At 44.0% G+C, this 17,389-nt stretch overlaps 1 protein-coding gene across 2 annotated transcripts in view; it reads left to right on the forward strand.

Annotated features, from left to right (window-relative positions):
• The window catches only part of LOC118386349 (voltage-dependent L-type calcium channel subunit beta-4-like), an 89,286-nt gene that overhangs the window by 49,336 nt on the left and 22,561 nt on the right, over positions 1 to 17,389 (forward strand). For both annotated transcript variants that reach the window (XM_052522734.1, XM_052522735.1), the window contains 2 exons: positions 14,073 to 14,192; positions 14,441 to 14,563. In XM_052522734.1, the coding sequence (XP_052378694.1) occupies positions 14,073 to 14,192; positions 14,441 to 14,563 (243 nt within the window). The remainder of the gene's footprint in view (positions 1 to 14,072; positions 14,193 to 14,440; positions 14,564 to 17,389) is intronic.

A 17,389-nucleotide genomic window follows, 5' to 3' on the forward strand; every position in this document is an offset into this window, starting at 1 on the left:
GGTGGGGAGTGCTGGGGGAGGTGGAAGTGCTAAGGGAGGTGGGGAGTGGTGAGGGAGGTAGGGAGTGCTGAGGGAGGTGGAAGTGCTAAGGGAGGTGGGGAGTGCTGAGGGAGGTGGGGAGTGCTGGGGGAGGTGGAAGTGCTAAGGGAGGTGGGGAGTGCTGAGGGAGATGGGGAGTGCTGAGGGAGGTGCGGAGTGCTGAGGGAGGTGGAAGTGCTGGGAGAGGTGGGAGTGCTGGTGGAGGTTGGGAGTGCTGAGGGAGGTGGGGAGTGCTGGGGGAGGTAAGGACAGGTAAGGTACCACAGTTAGCTGCTGTACTCAGTCCTCAGACACTGTCTACACTGTGTCACCTGTCAAATGCTTTGTCTTTGACCAATGTTAGTCTGTCCACGAGAGATGAAGTACTTACTATGTAACATAAAGGGTATTGTAACGTCTGTCAAAGACTTTTCGCTGGAAACGCTAACGAGCAACAGTTGTTCTGGTGCGCTAGTTTTTAGTCACTGATTAGTTGGACAAATCACAATCTAGCAGGTGTGAGCATCATTAGAATTTACAAAGGGGAAGGGACATTTGGCCCATAGACTTGTAGATCAAAGGGGGTTGAGCTACTGCCCCACTTCTGCTCCTGGTTCTAGTATCTTAGGAACTTAATCGAGCATCTGACCCAATTACGCACAATTTTAATAAATATGAGATTAGTAAATACTCTACCACAAAGTAACTACTTTATGATATTGGACCAATGTTAGTCAATTTACTGTACAGCTAAGAAACTAACTATGGCAATGACATCTTTAGTAATAAAGTGATTCAGAATATAAAGTGATCCAGGATATAAAGTGATCCAGGATATAAAGTGATGCAGAATATAAAGTGATCCAGATCCAGAATATAAAGTGATCCAGGATATAAAGTGATGCAGGATATAAAGTGATCCAGAATATAAAGTGATCCAGGATATAAAGTGATGCAGAATATAAAGTGATCCAGATCCAGAATATAAAGTGATCCAGGATATAAAGTGATCCAGAATATAAAGTGATCCAGGATATAAAGTGATCCAGGATATAAAGTGATCCAGAATATAAAGTGATCCAGGATATAAAGTGATCCAGGATATAAAGTGATCCAGAATATAAAGTGATCCAGAATATAAAGTGATCCAGGATATAAAGTGATCCAGGATATAAAGTGATCCAGGATATAAAGTGATCCAGAATATAAAGTGATCCAGATCCAGAATATAAAGTGATCCAGAATATAAAGTGATCCAGATCCAGAATATAAAGTGATCCAGGATATAAAGTGATCCAGAATATAAAGTGATCCAGGATATAAAGTGATGCAGGATATAAAGTGATCCAGAATATAAAGTGATCCAGGATATAAAGTGATGCAGGATATAAAGTGATGCAGAATATAAAGTGATCCAGGATATAAAGTGATCCAGAATATAAAGTGATCCAGGATATAAAGTGATGCAGGATATAAAGTGACGCAGAATATAAAGTGATCCAGGATATAAAGTGATCCAGAATATAAAGTGATCCAGGATATAAAGTGATGCAGGATATAAAGTGATGCAGAATATAAAGTGATCCAGATCCAGAATATAAAGTGATCCAGGATATAAAGTGATCCAGAATATAAAGTGATCCAGGATATAAAGTGATGCAGAATATAAAGTGATCCAGATCCAGAATATAAAGTGATGCAGGATATAAAGTGATGCAGAATATAAAGTGATCCAGGATATAAAGTGATCCAGAATATAAAGTGATCCAGGATATAAAGTGATGCAGGATATAAAGTGATGCAGAATATAAAGTGATCCAGATCCAGAATATAAAGTGATCCAGGATATAAAGTGATGCAGGATATAAAGTGATCCAGAATATAAAGTGATCCAGGATATAAAGTGATCCAGAATATAAAGTGATGCAGAATATAAAGTGATCCAGATCCAGAATATAAAGTGATCCAGGATATAAAGTGATCCAGAATATAAAGTGATCCAGGATATAAAGTGATCCAGGATATAAAGTGATCCAGAATATAAAGTGATCCAGGATATAAAGTGATCCAGGATATAAAGTGATCCAGAATATAAAGTGATCCAGAATATAAAGTGATCCAGGATATAAAGTGATCCAGGATATAAAGTGATCCAGAATATAAAGTGATCCAGATCCAGAATATAAAGTGATCCAGAATATAAAGTGATCCAGATCCAGAATATAAAGTGATGCAGGATATAAAGTGATCCAGAATATAAAGTGATCCAGGATATAAAGTGATGCAGGATATAAAGTGATGCAGAATATAAAGTGATCCAGGATATAAAGTGATCCAGGATATAAAGTGATGCAGGATATAAAGTGATGCAGAATATAAAGTGATCCAGATCCAGAATATAAAGTGATCCAGGATATAAAGTGATGCAGGATATAAAGTGATCCAGAATATAAAGTGATCCAGGATATAAAGTGATCCAGAATATAAAGTGATCCAGGATATAAAGTGATGCAGGATATAAAGTGATGCAGAATATAAAGTGATCCAGATCCAGAATATAAAGTGATCCAGGATATAGAGTGATGCAGGATATAAAGTGATGCAGAATATAAAGTGATCCAGATCCAGAATATAAAGTGATCCAGAATATAAAGTGATCCAGGATATAAAGTGATCCAGGACATAAAGTGATCCAGAATATAAAGTGATCCAGGATATAAAGTCATCCCCCCCAGCCTCTCCCATCCTTCCCCAGATCTTCATGCTTCAGCAGTTGAGAAGATGCATGTAGATTGCAGTGTGGTCCACTAGGTTTGTACCAGAGGATGGGGGAGGTTAGGTTGAGAGTGGAGAGGAGAGGTGGAGGTTAGGCTGAGAGCAGAGTGGAGAGGTGAAGGTTAGGTTGAGAGTGGAGAGGAGAGGAGAGGTGGAGGTTAGGTTGAGAGTGGAGAGGAGAGGTGGAGATGAGGTTGAGAGCAGAGAGGAGAGGTGGAGGTTAGGTTGAGAGTGGAGAGGAGAGGTGGAGATTAGGTTGAGAGCAGAGAGGAGAGGTGGAGGTTAGGTTAAGAGTGGAGAGGAGAGATGGAGGTTAGGTTGAGAGCAGAGAGGAGAGGTGGAGGTTAGGTTGAGAGCAGAGTGTACAGGTGGAGATTAGGTTGAGAGCAGAGAGGAGAGATGGAGGTGAAGAGTGGACTGGTGGAGGTTAGCTTAAGAGTGGAGAGGAGAGGTGGAGATTAGGTTGAGAGCAGAGAGGAGAGGTGGAGGTTAGGTTGAGAGTGGAGAGGAGAGGTGGAGGTTAGGTTAAGAGTGGAGAGGAGACCGGAGATTAGGTTGAGAGCAGAGAGGAGAGGTGGTTCGGTTGAGATTGGAGAAGAGAGGTGGAGGTTAGGTTGAGAGCAGGGAGGAGAGGTGGAGGTTAGGTTGAGAGCAGGGAGGAGAGGTGGAGGTTAGGTTGAGAGCAGGGAGGAGAGGTGGAGGTTAGGTTGAGAGCAGGGATGAGAGGTGGAGGTTAGGTTGAGAGCAGAGAGGAGAGGTGGAGGTTAGGTTGAGAGCAGAGAGGAGAGGTGGAGGTTAGGTTGAGAGCAGGGAGGAGAGGTGGAGGTTAGGTTGAGAGCTGGGGATAGAGGTAGAGGTTGGGTTAAGAGTGGATAGGAGAGGTGGCGGTATAGGCCCATCGCTGGTACACAGAGAAACATGCTACTCTGCTGGCTTTATTCAGTATTGTACAGTGGAAAACCCTACAGCCCATATATGTAAATAGGCCAAAGGAATGTCATGCCTCACATGGTTGTGACATCATGTGTGTTACAACATGTCACACAGTATATCTACAGAACCCTCCATGTCTCCAAATGTCCCTGTGTTGTTAGGTATTTATTGTTGTGAAAGCCAATGGAGCTCCATAGTCCACACTGTCCACACAGGAGAGGGGGAGGTTGCTGTTCTTCACAGGTTATTGCATGGGGAAATGATACAGACACTGAATCATTTTGTGAGCGAATGGAAGAGAAAGTGGTGGTCGTGGTTGATATACGCAGTGCCTAAGATCGTTTGTCAGAGAGAGAGAGAGAATATGAATTTCAGCAGTAGTAGCAGCAGGAGCAGTAGTGGAGATGATAGTGGCCCTCTTCTCTCTCGTCACTCAGCCTGCTGTCCTTATGTAACATGTAATGTGGTCACATGACTGACTGGGGTCAAGGGGCAGGGGGTGACGAGTGGCTGATGGTGATGCTGATGCTATGGGGCCTGTGTACAGTAGCCTACAATGTGATAGGCCAAGTGGACAGACAGCCAGTGTTAATCAGTAGTTGTCTGCACAGTATCTGCACAGATTAAACCCTGCCAAGGGCATAATGAGCAACTTATTACGTGTCATTATGATCGTGCTTGTCTCGAGGTAGGATGTGCGCCTTGTCTTCTCCTTAGCAACATCACACGTCACAGTAGACACATCGTGTCCCAGAACTGAGTTATATCAGTTGTCTTTGTGACTGCACACTGAGCTGATCATCGTCACCGCCACCGCTGATGCCTTGCAGCACCTTCGTCAGGAGGCCTGAAATATGAGTCCCCTCGGCTCCCCTCACAATCATCCACCCCCTCACAGCAGGCATGTGCTGTGTTCTGGCATTTGGGGCTTCGCTGTGCTGCTTTTAGTCTTTTTCTGTCTCTCTCTCTGTCCCTCTTTATGTGTCTGTCTCTATCTCTCTGTCCCTCTTTATCTGTCTGTCTTTCTCTCTGTCCCTCTTTATCTGTCTGTCCCTCTTTATCTGTCTGTCTCTCTCTCTGTCCCTCTTTATCTGTCTGTCCCTCTTTATTTGTCTGTCTCTCTCTCTGTCCCTCTTTATCTGTCTGTCCCTCTTTATCTGTCTGTCTCTCTATCTGTCCCTCTTGATGTGTCTGTCTCTCTCTCTGTCCCTCTTTATCTGTCTTTCTCTTTCTCTCTGTCCCTCTTTATCTGTCTTTCTCTTTCTCTCTGTCCCTCTTTATGTGTCTGTCTCTATCTCTCTGTCCCTCTTTATGTGTTTGTCTTTCTCTTTCTCTCTGTCCCTCTTATGTGTCTGTCTCTCTCTCTGTCCCTCTTTATCTGTCTGTCTCTCTCTCTCTGTTCCTCTTTGTGTCTGTCTCTATCTCTCTCTGTCCCTCTTTATATGTCTGTCTCTCTCTCTGTCCCTCTTTATCTGTCTGTCTCTCTCTCTGTCCCTCTTTGTGTCTGTCTCTATCTCTCTCTGTCCCTCTTTATGTGTCTGTCTCTCTCTCTGTCCCTCTTTATGTGTCTGTCTAGATCTCTCTCTGTCCCTCTTTATATGTCTGTCTCTCTCTCTGTCCCTCTTTATATGTCTGTCTCTCTCTCTGTCCCTCTTTGTGTCTGTCTCTATCTCTCTCTGTCCCTCTTTATGTGTCTGTCTCTCTCTCTGTCCCTCTTTGTGTCTGTCTCTCTATCTGTCCCTCTTTATCTGTCTGTCTCTCTATCTCTGTCCCTCTTTATGTGTCTGTCTCTCTCTCTCTCTGTCCCTCTTTGTGTCTGTCTCTCTATCTGTCCCTCTTTATCTGTCTGTCTCTCTCTCTGTCCCTCTTTATCTGTCTGTCTCTCTCTCTGTCCCTCTTTATCTGTCTGTCTCTCTCTGTCCCTCTTTATCTGTCTGTCCCTCTCTATCTCTCTGTCCCTCTCTATCTCTCTGTCCCTCTTTATGTGTCTGTATCTCTCTCTGTCCCTCTTTATCTGTCTGTCTCTCTCTCTGTCCCTCTTTATCTGTCTGTCTCTCTATCTCTCTGTCCCTCTCTATCTCTCTGTCCCTCTCTATCTCTCTGTCCCTCTTTATGTGTCTGTATCTCTCTCTGTCCCTCTCTATCTGTCTGTCTTTCTCTCTCTGTCCCTCTTTATGTGTCTGTCTCTATCTCTCAATTCAATTCAAGGGGCTTTACTGGCATGGGAAACCTATGTTAACATTGCCAAAGCAAGTGAAGTAGATAATAAACTGAAGTGAAATAAACAATAACAATTAACAGTGAACATTAAACTCACAGAAGTTCCTGAAGAATAAAGACATTTCAAATGTCATATTATGTCTATATACAGTGTTGTAACGATGTGCAACTAGTTAAAGTACAAAAGGGAAAATAAATAAACATAAATATTGGTTGTATTTACAATGGTGTTTGTTCTTCATTGGTTAACATTTTCTTGTGGGAACAGGTCACACATCTTGCTGCTGTGATGGCACACTGTGGTATTTCACCCAGTAGATATGTGTCACGTTCTGACCTTTATTTCCTTTGTTTTGTCATTATTTAGTATGGTCAGGGCGTGAGTTGGGGTGGGCAGTCTATGTTTGTTTTTCTATGATTTGGGTATTTCTATGTTTCGGCTTAGTATGGTTCTCAATCAGAGGCAGGTGTCATTAGTTGTCTCTGATTGAGAATCATACTTAGGTAGCCTGGGTTTCACTGTGTGTTTGTGGGTGATTGTTCCTGTCTCTGTGTTTGCACCAGATAGGACTGTTTGGGGTTTTCACGTTTCTTGTTTTTGTAGTCAGTTGTTCATGTGTACATTTCCGTATTAAAAGAACCATGGACACTTACCACGCTGCATATTGGTCCTCTGATCCTTTTCGCCTCTCCTCTTCGGAAGAAGAGGAGGAAATCCCTTACAATATGAGTGTTTATCAAAATTGGGCTTATTTTCAAAGTCTTTGTGGATCTATGGAATCTGAGGGAAATATGTGTCTCTAATATGGTCATACATTTGGCAGGAGGTTAGGAAATGGAGCTCAGTTTCCACCTCATTTTGTGGGCAGTGTGCACATAGCCTGTCTTCTCTTGAGAGCCAGGTCTGCCTACGGCGGCCTTTCTCAATTGCAAGGCTATGCTCACTGAGTCGGTACATAGTCAAAGCTTTCCTTAAGTTTGGGTCAGTCACAGTGGTCAGGTATTCTGCCACTGTGTACTCTCTGTTTAGGGCCAAATAGCATTCTAGTTTGCTCTGTTTTTTTGTTAATTCTTTCCAATGTGTCAAGTAATTCTCTTTTTTTTTCTCATGATTTGGTTGGGTCTAATTGTGTTGCTTTCCTGGGGCTCTGTGGGGTGTGTTTGTGTTTGTGAACAGATCCCCAGGACCAGCTTGCTTAGGAGCCTCTTCTCCAGGTTCATCTCTGTAGGCGATGGCTTTGTTATGGAAGGTTTGGGAATCGCTTCCTTTTAGGTGGTTGTAGAATTGAACAGCTCTTTCTGGATTTTGATAATTAGTGGGTATCGGCCGAATTCTGCTCTGCATGCAATATTTAGTGTTTTACGTTGTACACTAGGGATATTTTTGCAGAATTCTGCATGCAGAGTCTCAATTTGTTTCATTTTGTGAATTCTTGGTTGGTTGAGCGGACCCCAGACCTCACAACCATGAAGAGAAATGGGTTCTATAACTGATTCCAGTATTTTTGGCCAGATCCTTCCTAATTGGTATGTTGAATTGTATGTTCCTTTTGATGGTTTAGAAGGCCTTTCTGGCAATGGTGTCTAGATGGAATTTGTATTTGTGGTCGTTGTAACTAGACCTTTTTTTTGAACACCATTATTTTGGTCTTACTGAGATTTACTGTCAGGCCCCAGGTCTGACACAAGTAATTTTTCCAAAAATTGTTTACAGACAGATTATTTCACTTATAATTCACTGTATCACAATTCCAGTGGGTCAGAAGTTCACATACACTAAGTTGACTGTGCCTTTAAACAGCTTGGAAAATTACAGAAAATTATGTCATGGCTTTAGAAGCTTCTGATGGCTAATTGACATCATTTTAATTAATTGGAGGTGTACCTGTGGATGTATTTCAAGGCCTTCCTTCAAACTCAGTGCCTCTTTGCTTGACATCATGGGAAAATCAAAATAAATCAGCCAAGAGCTCAGAAAAACATTTGTATACCTCCACAAGTCAGGTTCATTCTTGGGAGCAATTTCCATATGCCTGAAGGTACCACATTCATCTGTACAAACAATAGTACGCAAGTATAAACACCATGGACCACATAGCTGTCATACTGCTCAGGAAGGAGACGCCTTCTGTCTCCTAGAGATGAACGTACTTTGGAGCAAAGGACCTTGTGAAGATGCTGGAGGAAACAGGTACAAAAGTATGTATATACACAGTAAAACGAGTCCTATATCGACATAACCTGAAAGGCCGCTCAGCAAGGAAGAAGCCATTGCTCCAAAACTGCCATAAAAAGCCAGACTACGGTTTGCAACTGCACATGGGGACAAAGATTGTACGTTTTGGAGAAATGTTCTCTGGTCTGAGGAGGGACTGGTGCACTTCACAAAATAGATGGCATAATGAGGAGGGAAAATTCTGTGGCTATATTGAAGCAACATCTCAAGACATCGGTAAGGATGTTAGAGCTTGGTTGCAAATGGGTCTTCCAAATGGACAATGACCACAAGCATACTTCCAAAGTTGTTGCAAAGTGGCTTAAGGACAACAAAGTCAAATCAAAATCAAATCAAATTTGATTTGTCACACACATGGTTAGCAGATGTTAATGTGAGTGTAGCGAAATGCTTGTGCTTCTAGTTCCGACCATGTAGTAATATCTAACAAGTAATCTAACAATTTTACAACAAGTACCTAATACACACACAAGTGTAAAGGAATGAATAAGAATATGTACATAAAAATATATAGATGAGTTATGGCCGAATGTCACGCTCTGGTCGAAATATATTATGTTTATTCTTCATTTTATTTCGGTCAGGCCAGGGTGTGACATGGGTTATTGTGGTGTGTTTTTGTCTTGGGGTTTTGTGGGGTGTCTACGTAGTCTATGGCTGCCTGAGGCGGTTCTCAATCAGAGTCAGGTGATTTTCATTGTCTCTGATTGGGAACCATATTTAGGCAGCCATATTCTTTGAGTGTTTCGTGGGTGATTGTTCCTGTCTTTGTGTTTGCACCAGATAGGGCTGTTTCGGTTTTCATTATTTAATTTCATTTATTTTTGTAGTTTCTGCATGTATAGTTTTTCCTTCATTAAAATATATCATTAATCATCATCACGCTGCATTTTGGTCCGATCCTTGTTCCACCTCTTCGTCAGAGGAGATAGAAGAGAAACGTTACACCGAACGGCATAGGCAAGATGCAGTAGATGGTATAGAGTGCAGTATATACAAATGAGATGAGTAATGTAGGGTATGTAAACATGATAAAAAGTGTCATTGTTTAAAGTGGCTAGTAACACATTTATTACATCCAATGTTTTATTATTAAAGTGGCTAGAGTTGAGTCAGTATGTTGGCAGCAGCCACTCAATGTTAGTGATAGCTGTTTAACAGTCTGATGACCTTGAGATAAAAGCTGTTTTTCAGTCTCTCGGTCCTAGCTTTGATGCACCTGTACTGACCTCACCTTCTGGATGATAGCGGGGTGAACAGGCAGTGGCTCGGGTGGTTGTTGTCTTTGATGATCTTTTTGGCCTTCCTGTGACATCGGGTGGTGTAGGTGTCCTGGAGGGCAGGTAGTTTGCCCCCGGTGATGTGTTGTGCAGACCTCACCACCCTCTGGAGAGCCTTACAGTTGTGGGTGGAGCAATTGCTGTACCAGGCAGCGATACAGCTCGACAGGATGCTCTCAATTGTGCATCTGTAAAAGTTTGTGAGTGTTTTTGGTGACAAGCCGAATTTCTTCAGCCTCCTTACCACGCTGTCTGTGTGGGTGGACCATTTCAGTTTGTCCGTGATGTGTACGCAGATTAACTTAAAACTTTCCACCTTCTCCACTACTGTCCCGTTGATGTGGATAGGGGGCTGTTCCCTCTGCTGTTTCATCTCCTTTGTTTTGTTGAAATTGAGTGTGAGGTTATTTTCCTGACACCACACTTCGAGGGCCCTTACTTCCTCCCTATAGGCCGTCTCGTCGTTGTTTGGTAATCAAGCCTACCACTGTAGTGTCATCTGCAAACTTGATGATTGAGTTGGAGGCGTGCATGGCCACGCAGTCATGGGTGAACAGGGAGTACAGGAGAGGGCTGAGAACGCACCCTTGTGGGGCCCCAGTGTTGAGGATCATGTAGATGTTGTTTCCTACCCTCAACACCTGGGGGCGGCCCGTCAGGAAGTCCAGGACCCAGTTGCACAGGGAATGGTCGAGACCCAGGGTCTCAAGCTTAATGACGAGTTTGGAGGGTACTATGATGTTAAATGCTGAGCTCTAGTCGATGAACAGCATTCTTACATAAGTATTCCTCTTGTCCTGATGGTTTATGGCAGTGTGCAGTGCGGTTGCGATTGTGTTGTCTGTGGACCTATTGGGGTGGTAAGCAAATTGGAGTGGGTCTAGGGTGTCAGGTAGGGTGGAGGTGATATGGTCCTTGACTAGTCTCTCAAAGCACTTCATGATGATGGAAGTGAGTGCTATGGGGCGATAGTCATTTAGCTCAGTTACCTTAGCTTTCTTGGGAACAGGAACAATGGTGGCCCTCTTGAAGCATGTGGGAACAGCATACTGGGATATGAATTGATTGAATATGTCCGTAAACACACCAGCCAGCTGGTCTGTGCATGCTCTGAGGACGCAGCTAGGGATGCCATCTGGGCCGGCAGTTTTGCGAGGGTTAGCACGTTTAAATGTTTTACTCACGTTGGCTGCAGTGAAGGAGAGCCCACAGGTTTTGGTAGTGGGCCGTGTCAAAGTGAGCGAAGAAGTTTTTAGTTTGTCTAGGAGCAAGACATTGTGGTCCGCGACGGGGCTGGTTTTCTTTTTGTAGTCCGTGATTGACTGTAGACCCTGCCAAATACCTCTCGTGTCCGAGCCGTTGAATTGCGACTCTACATTGTCTCTATACTGACGCTTAGCTTGTATGATTGCCTTGCGGAGAGAATAGCTACACTGTTTGTATTCGGTCATGTTTCCATTCGCCTTGCCTTGATTAAAAGCAGTGGTTCGCACTTTCAGTTTTGCGCGAATGCTGCCATCAATCCATGGTTTCTGTTTGGGGATGGTTTTGGAGTGGCCATCACAAAGCCCTGACCTCAATCCTATAGAAAATATGTGAGCAGAACTGAAAAAGTGTGTGTGAGCAAGGAGGCCTACAAACCTAACTCAGTTACACCAGCTCTGTCAGGAGGAATGGGCCAAAGTTCACCTAACTTATTGTGGGAAGCTTGTGGAAGGCTACCCAAAACATTTGACCCAAGTTAAACAATTTAAAGGCAATGCTACCAAGTACTAATTGAGTGTATGTAAACTTCTGACCCACTGGGAATGTGATGAAAGAAATAAAAGCTGAAAAAAATCATTGTCTCTTTTATTCTGACATTTCACATTCTTAAAATAAAGTGGTGATCCTAACTGACCTAAGACAGGGAATTTTTACTAGGATTAAATGTCAGGATGTATTTGGCTAAGGTGTATGTAAACTTCCGTCTTCAATATGTTGAAGAGAGTGGGGCTGCATCCCTATCTCACCCTACCTCTCTCTCCCTCTCTTTCCCCTCTCTCAATATCCCCCTCTTTGTCTTTCTCCCTCTTTCTCCCCTTCTCTTTCTGTCACTATCCCACTTTCTTTTCAGCCCCTACTTTCTATTTATGTTCAGTATGTCCCTATAGCTTCCTCTATCTCCACATCACACTTTCTCGTTCTGTCTTTCCCACTCTGACTGAGTGAGTGGGTGTTGTACCGGGGAACTCTCCCACCCGCCATTGACTCGTTAACAAGAGAAAGGGTGGTGTGTGTGTGCTGTCTGTGGCATCTGGGGGGCAGCTCTTCTGATCGTAATGACATGAGACTGGCTCTGCCTGAGGCTGGGTGGGGGACCCAGCCACCGCATCCACCCCCACCCAGGGAGACAGAGACCGCGACACACTATCTCTCTGTCTCTGTCTCTGTCTCTCTTTCTCCTCCCTCTCTCTTTTGCTTGCTCTCCCTCCCTCTCTCGCTCTCTCTTTCGCTCTCTCTTTCACTCTCTCCCTCCCCTCTCTCTGCCCCACTCTCTCTCTCTGTCTCTCTTATTGTCTCATTCTAATCAGACCTGTGCTCTTCTGAGAAATGACTATTGAATACATTAGCAATAGACTACTTTGATCCAGGAATCAAAAGATCCCACACAAAAGGAACAATCCCCTTGAAGGTTGATTAACCTTGTTGCATCGGGCCTAAAAAGGCAACAGACGTTGACCAAGCTTTCTTTGAACCTTTTAGATAAATGAATCCCACTGCTGCTTCCAGTGAATCTAGTAGAAGTTGTAATGACCAACCACACTATACTGCACGTCATGGTGGTTGAACTGATCATCTACCCTGTCACTCACTCACAGTTCTAACGCTAGTTCACTCTGCTCCCTTCAGTCTGAGATTTTTTTTTGAATTATTTGTGGGTCTGTGTAATCTGAGGGAAATATCTGTGTCTCTCTCTCTCTCTCTCTCTCTCTCTCTCTCTCGCTCTCTTTCTGTCTGTCTCTCTTTCTCTCTCTCTCTCTCTTTGTCTCTCTCTCCTTCGCTCTCTCTCTGTCTCGTTCTCACTGTCTTTCTGTCTTTCTCTGTCTTTCACTCTCTTTCTGTCTCTTTCTCTCTCTTTCTGTCTGTCTCTCTCTCTTTATCTCTCTCTCTTTGTCTATCTCTCTTTGTCTCTCTCTGTCTGTCTCTCTTTGTCTCTCTCCTTCGCGCTCTCTCTCTGTCTTTCTGTCTCTCTCTCTGTCTTTCACTCTTTTTCTGTCTCTTTCTCTCTCTCTGCCTGTCTCTCTCTTTCTCACTCTGTATTTTTCTCTCTCTCTGTCTCCTCTCTTTCTCTGTTTGTGTCTATCTCACTGTTCAGTTCCTCCTCATGCAGTATTGATCCAGCCAGTCTCTCTTTATTCCCACTCTCTCTCCACTTAATGTGGTTTCCAATGTGATCACTTCAACTAAGATCGGCTGGGTTGCTCACCGCTCTCCAGCTGTGGGCTTCAAAAACATTCCAATATTTGTGAGTTGTGTCTCCCGGCTCACCAGCTTTAATCAGGGTCCCTGTGATCCTGCTTGGAGAGGCATATTCCCGCCCACGCAACGTACGGACTCCACCTCTCTTGCACCTGGCTACAGGCCTATCATAGCCACCTTCACTCAGTGCTCAGTACATTCTGACAATATTAGGACATGGGCTACTGAGTGGCGCAGCGGTCTAAGGCACCGCTTCTCAGTGAAAGAGGCATCACTACAGACCCTGGTTTGATTCCAGGCGTATCACAACCGGCAGTGATTGGGAGTCCCATAGAGCGGCGCACAATTGGCCCGGCGTCGTCTGTCCGGGTTAGGGTTTGGTCGGGGTAGGCCGTCATTGTAAATAAGAGTTTGTTCTTAACTGATTTGCCTAGTTAAATATGTTCAAATCAAAATACTGTAGGGTAACCATATAGCTAGCCTTTTATCTGTTCAGGATTACAGCTTTCATAGTGATGATACAGCTCACAAACTTCACTGACCTGTGTAAGCATGGTAAACATTCCTCACTGACCTGTGTAAGCATGGTAAACATTCCTCACTGACCTGTGTAAGCATGGTAAACATTCCTCACTGACCTGTGTAAGCATGGTAAACATTCCTCACTGACCTGTGTAAGCATGGTAAACATTCCTCACTGACCTGTGTAAGCATGGTAAACATTCATCATAATAACAATGACAACTACAGAGGGGTTCAGACAGCAAAAATATGTCACCTTTTTCAGGGACAAATGTCACAAATGTCTTGGCCATTTATAGGGTTCAGCTGACTCCTACACTAGCCAATCATTTTACTGTTGTCTTGTTGCCTGGCTATTATCTAACTGTTACCTGACTGTTATCTGACTGTTATATTGTCCCTCTGCAGGGTTCAGCTGACTCTTACACTAGCCGACCATTTTACTGTTGTCTTCTTTCCTGCCTATTGCCTGCCTGTTACCTGACTGTTACCTGACTGTTATATTGTCCCTCTGCAGGGTTCAGCTGACTCTTACACTAGCCGACCATTTTACTGTTGTCTTCTTTCCTGCCTGATGCCTGCCTGTTACCTGACTGTTACCTGACTGTTATATTGTCCCTCTGCAGGGTTCAGCTGACTCCTACACTAGCCGACCATCGGACTCAGATGTCTCCTTGGAGGAGGAACCGGCAGGCGGAAAGCTGGAGAAGGAGCAGCAGGCTGCTGTACAGCTGGAGAGGGCCAAGGTGAGACACCTGCAGGGTGTTCCACTGTGGAGCCTTATGCTATACTAGGCACACAGGGGCCTTGTTCTGAACCTATCATTGGAAAGGTCCCAGTAGGCAAGGCTGGTTGAAATTAAGTTATTTATTAAAACCACATTACAACCAGAACTGGTATATTTGCAGAACATTTTGCCCACTGGGTTATGGTTGAGCTTATCTAGCTAGGCTAGGCACTGTTCTTATACATGGCGTTTCCTGTATCGTCTCAGGCCAAAGCGGTGGCCTTTGCTGTGAAGACTAACATCAGTTACTGTGGAGCCCTGGATGAGGATGTCCCTGTGGCAGGAACCGCCATCTCCTTCGATGCCAAGGACTTCCTGCACATTAAAGAGGTACAATATACTGTACAGGACTAGTGAGTGTGTATACAGCCTAGTATGTCAAATCAAATCAAATTTATTTATATAGCCCTTCGTACATCAGCTGATATCTCAAAGTGCTGTACAGAAACCCAGCCTAAAACCCCAAACAGCAAGCAATGCAGGTGTAGAAGCACGGTGGCTAGGAAAAACTCCCTAGAAAGGCCAAAACCTAGGAAGAAACCTAGAGAGGAACCAGGCTATGTGGGGTGGCCAGTCCTCTTCTGGCTGTGCCGGGTGGAGATTATAACAGAACATGGCCAAGATGTTCAAATGTTCATAAATGACCAGCATGGTCGAATAATAATAAGGCAGAACAGTTGAAACTGGAGCAGCAGCACGGTCAGGTGGACTGGGGACAGCAAGGAGTCATCATGTCAGGTAGTCCTGGGGCACGGTCCTAGGGCTCAGGTCCTCCGAGAGAGAGAAAGAAAGAAAGAGAGAATTAGAGAGAGCATATGTGGGGTGGATGTCTGTGGAGTTTACACACTCTTCTTTTCTATTCTGAGTCATTGTGTTGTTTTGTGTTGACTTTCAAAGTTGCATAGAGTGTGTAAGCAGTCGCCTAGGGCCCCCGGCAGTTAGAGGACCCAACCCAAAATGTGTTTTTCTTAATTTTTTTTGGGGGGGGAAACTCAGTCAGGGTTTCAACTTGCTGTTGAGAGTTAGATTAGTAGAATACACAAGGTGCAAGTTCTAAATGTGGTTGTGCATCAGCAATGTTCAGTTTTTCTGTGGTCCTTCTGTAGCTCAAGCATGGCGCTTGTAACGCCAGGGTAGTGGGTTCGATTCCCGGGACCACCCATACGTAGAATGTATGCACACATGACTGTAAGTCGCTTTGGATAAAAGCGTCTGCTAAATGGCATATATTATTTCTCCTGTTTTGTCACTCAGTTAGCCCATGTCAGCTAACATTGTTTAGATTGTTAAGTTAGTCTAACCAATTATCTAAACGTATAGTAATCATGTCCGAATACCAGTGGTGTAAAGTACTTGAGTAAAAATACTTTAAAGTACTACTTTAGTAGTTTTGGGGGTATCTGTACTTTACTTTACTATTTATATTTTTGACAACTTTTCTTTTACTTCACTACATTTCTAAAGAAAATAATGTACATTTACTCCATACATTTTCCCTGACACCCAAAAGTATAAATGTGTATAATTAAAGGAAATTAGCTTTAAAATTACAACATTTTCTCTCCACCCCATGGTAAAATGTGTATACCGGAAGCAAACCTGCTTTAAAACTGCAATAATGTCTCTCTTCCCAATGGCAAAATTAGTAGAATGACATGACATTTGTTATAAATTGCTCAATTGTCTCTTCGCCCCATGGCAAAATGTGTAGAACTGCAGAAAACTTGCTTTGAAACGGCAACATTTTCGCTACGCCACATGACAAAATGTGTAGAATTGTAGGAAATTAACTTTAAAGCGTACATTTTTCTGTCCACTGTCATTTCTCTCCACCCGCTTGGTGGGGACTAAGATTGAATCATACTACACCGGCTCTGATGTGCGTCGGATGTGGCAGAGCTTGCAAACCATTACAGACTACAAAGGGAAGCACAGCCGAGAGCTACCCAGTGACACGACCCTACCAGACGAGCTAAACTACTTCTATGCTCTCTTTGAGGCAAATAACACTGAAACAATGCATGAGAGCACCAGATGTTCCGGAAGACTGTGATCACGCTCTCCGCAGCCAATGTGAGTAAGACCTTTAAACAGGCCAATATTAACATGTACTGCGAGCATGCTCTGACCAATTGGCAAGTGTCTTCACTGACGTTTTCAACCTGTCCCTGACTGAGTCTGTAATACCAACATGTTTTAAGCAGACCACCATAGTGCCTGTGCCCAAGAACACTAAGGTAACCTGCCTAAATGACTACCAACACGTAGCACTCACGTCTGTAGCCATGAAGTGCTTTAAAATGCTGGTCATGGCTCACATCAACAACATTCTCCCAGAAACCCTAGACCCACTCCAATTTGCATACCGCCCCAACAGATCCACAGATTATGCAATCTCTATTGCACTCCACACTGCCCTTTCCCACCTGGACCAAAGAAACACCTATGCGAGAACGCTATTCATTGACTACATCTCATCGTTCAACACCATAGGGCCCTCAAAGCTCATCAATAAGCTAAGGACTTTGGGACTAAACACCTCCCTCTGCAACTGGATCCTAGACTTCCTGACGGGCTGCTCCCAGGTGGTAAGGGTAGGTAACAAGACATCTGCCACGCTGATCCTCAACACAGGGGGCCCTCAGCGATGCGTGCTCTGTCCCCTCCTGTACTCCCTGTTCACTCATGACTGCACGGCCAGGCACGACTCCAACACCATCATTAAGTTTGCCGATGACACAACAGTAATAGGCCTGATTTTGCGAGTCGTAGAACCACTGAATTCTAATTTCAAAGCTGTGGCAAGTTTAGCGTAGTCATTTAGCACGTGTTGCTGTTGTAGACTAATGAACCTTGTCATGTGTCTATTCGATGTTCGCTTCAACAGTTAAACCCTGTCACAACCCGTAGTGTTCGTGTAGCTATCCAACGCGTCCTCTATGTCAGCGAGGAACATCTCAATATCGTTTGGCTGACCTGGAATGATGACCTCAAAGGTGGGGAAATTCTTGATGAGTTTGTCAAGGTATTCCGCGCCAAGCGAGCAGAGAGGGTTGGCTTCATCCTGTGGAGAGATTGGGGCCGAAAGGCCAAGAGGAGAAGTCAAGCCTTGTTGTTGTCGGCCAAGAGGCGCAATATTACTCTGTGCCGAATGGC

This window comes from Oncorhynchus keta, chromosome 7, assembly GCF_023373465.1.
Source record: "Oncorhynchus keta strain PuntledgeMale-10-30-2019 chromosome 7, Oket_V2, whole genome shotgun sequence".
In the NCBI taxonomy this organism is placed as follows: Eukaryota; Metazoa; Chordata; class Actinopteri; order Salmoniformes; family Salmonidae; genus Oncorhynchus; species Oncorhynchus keta.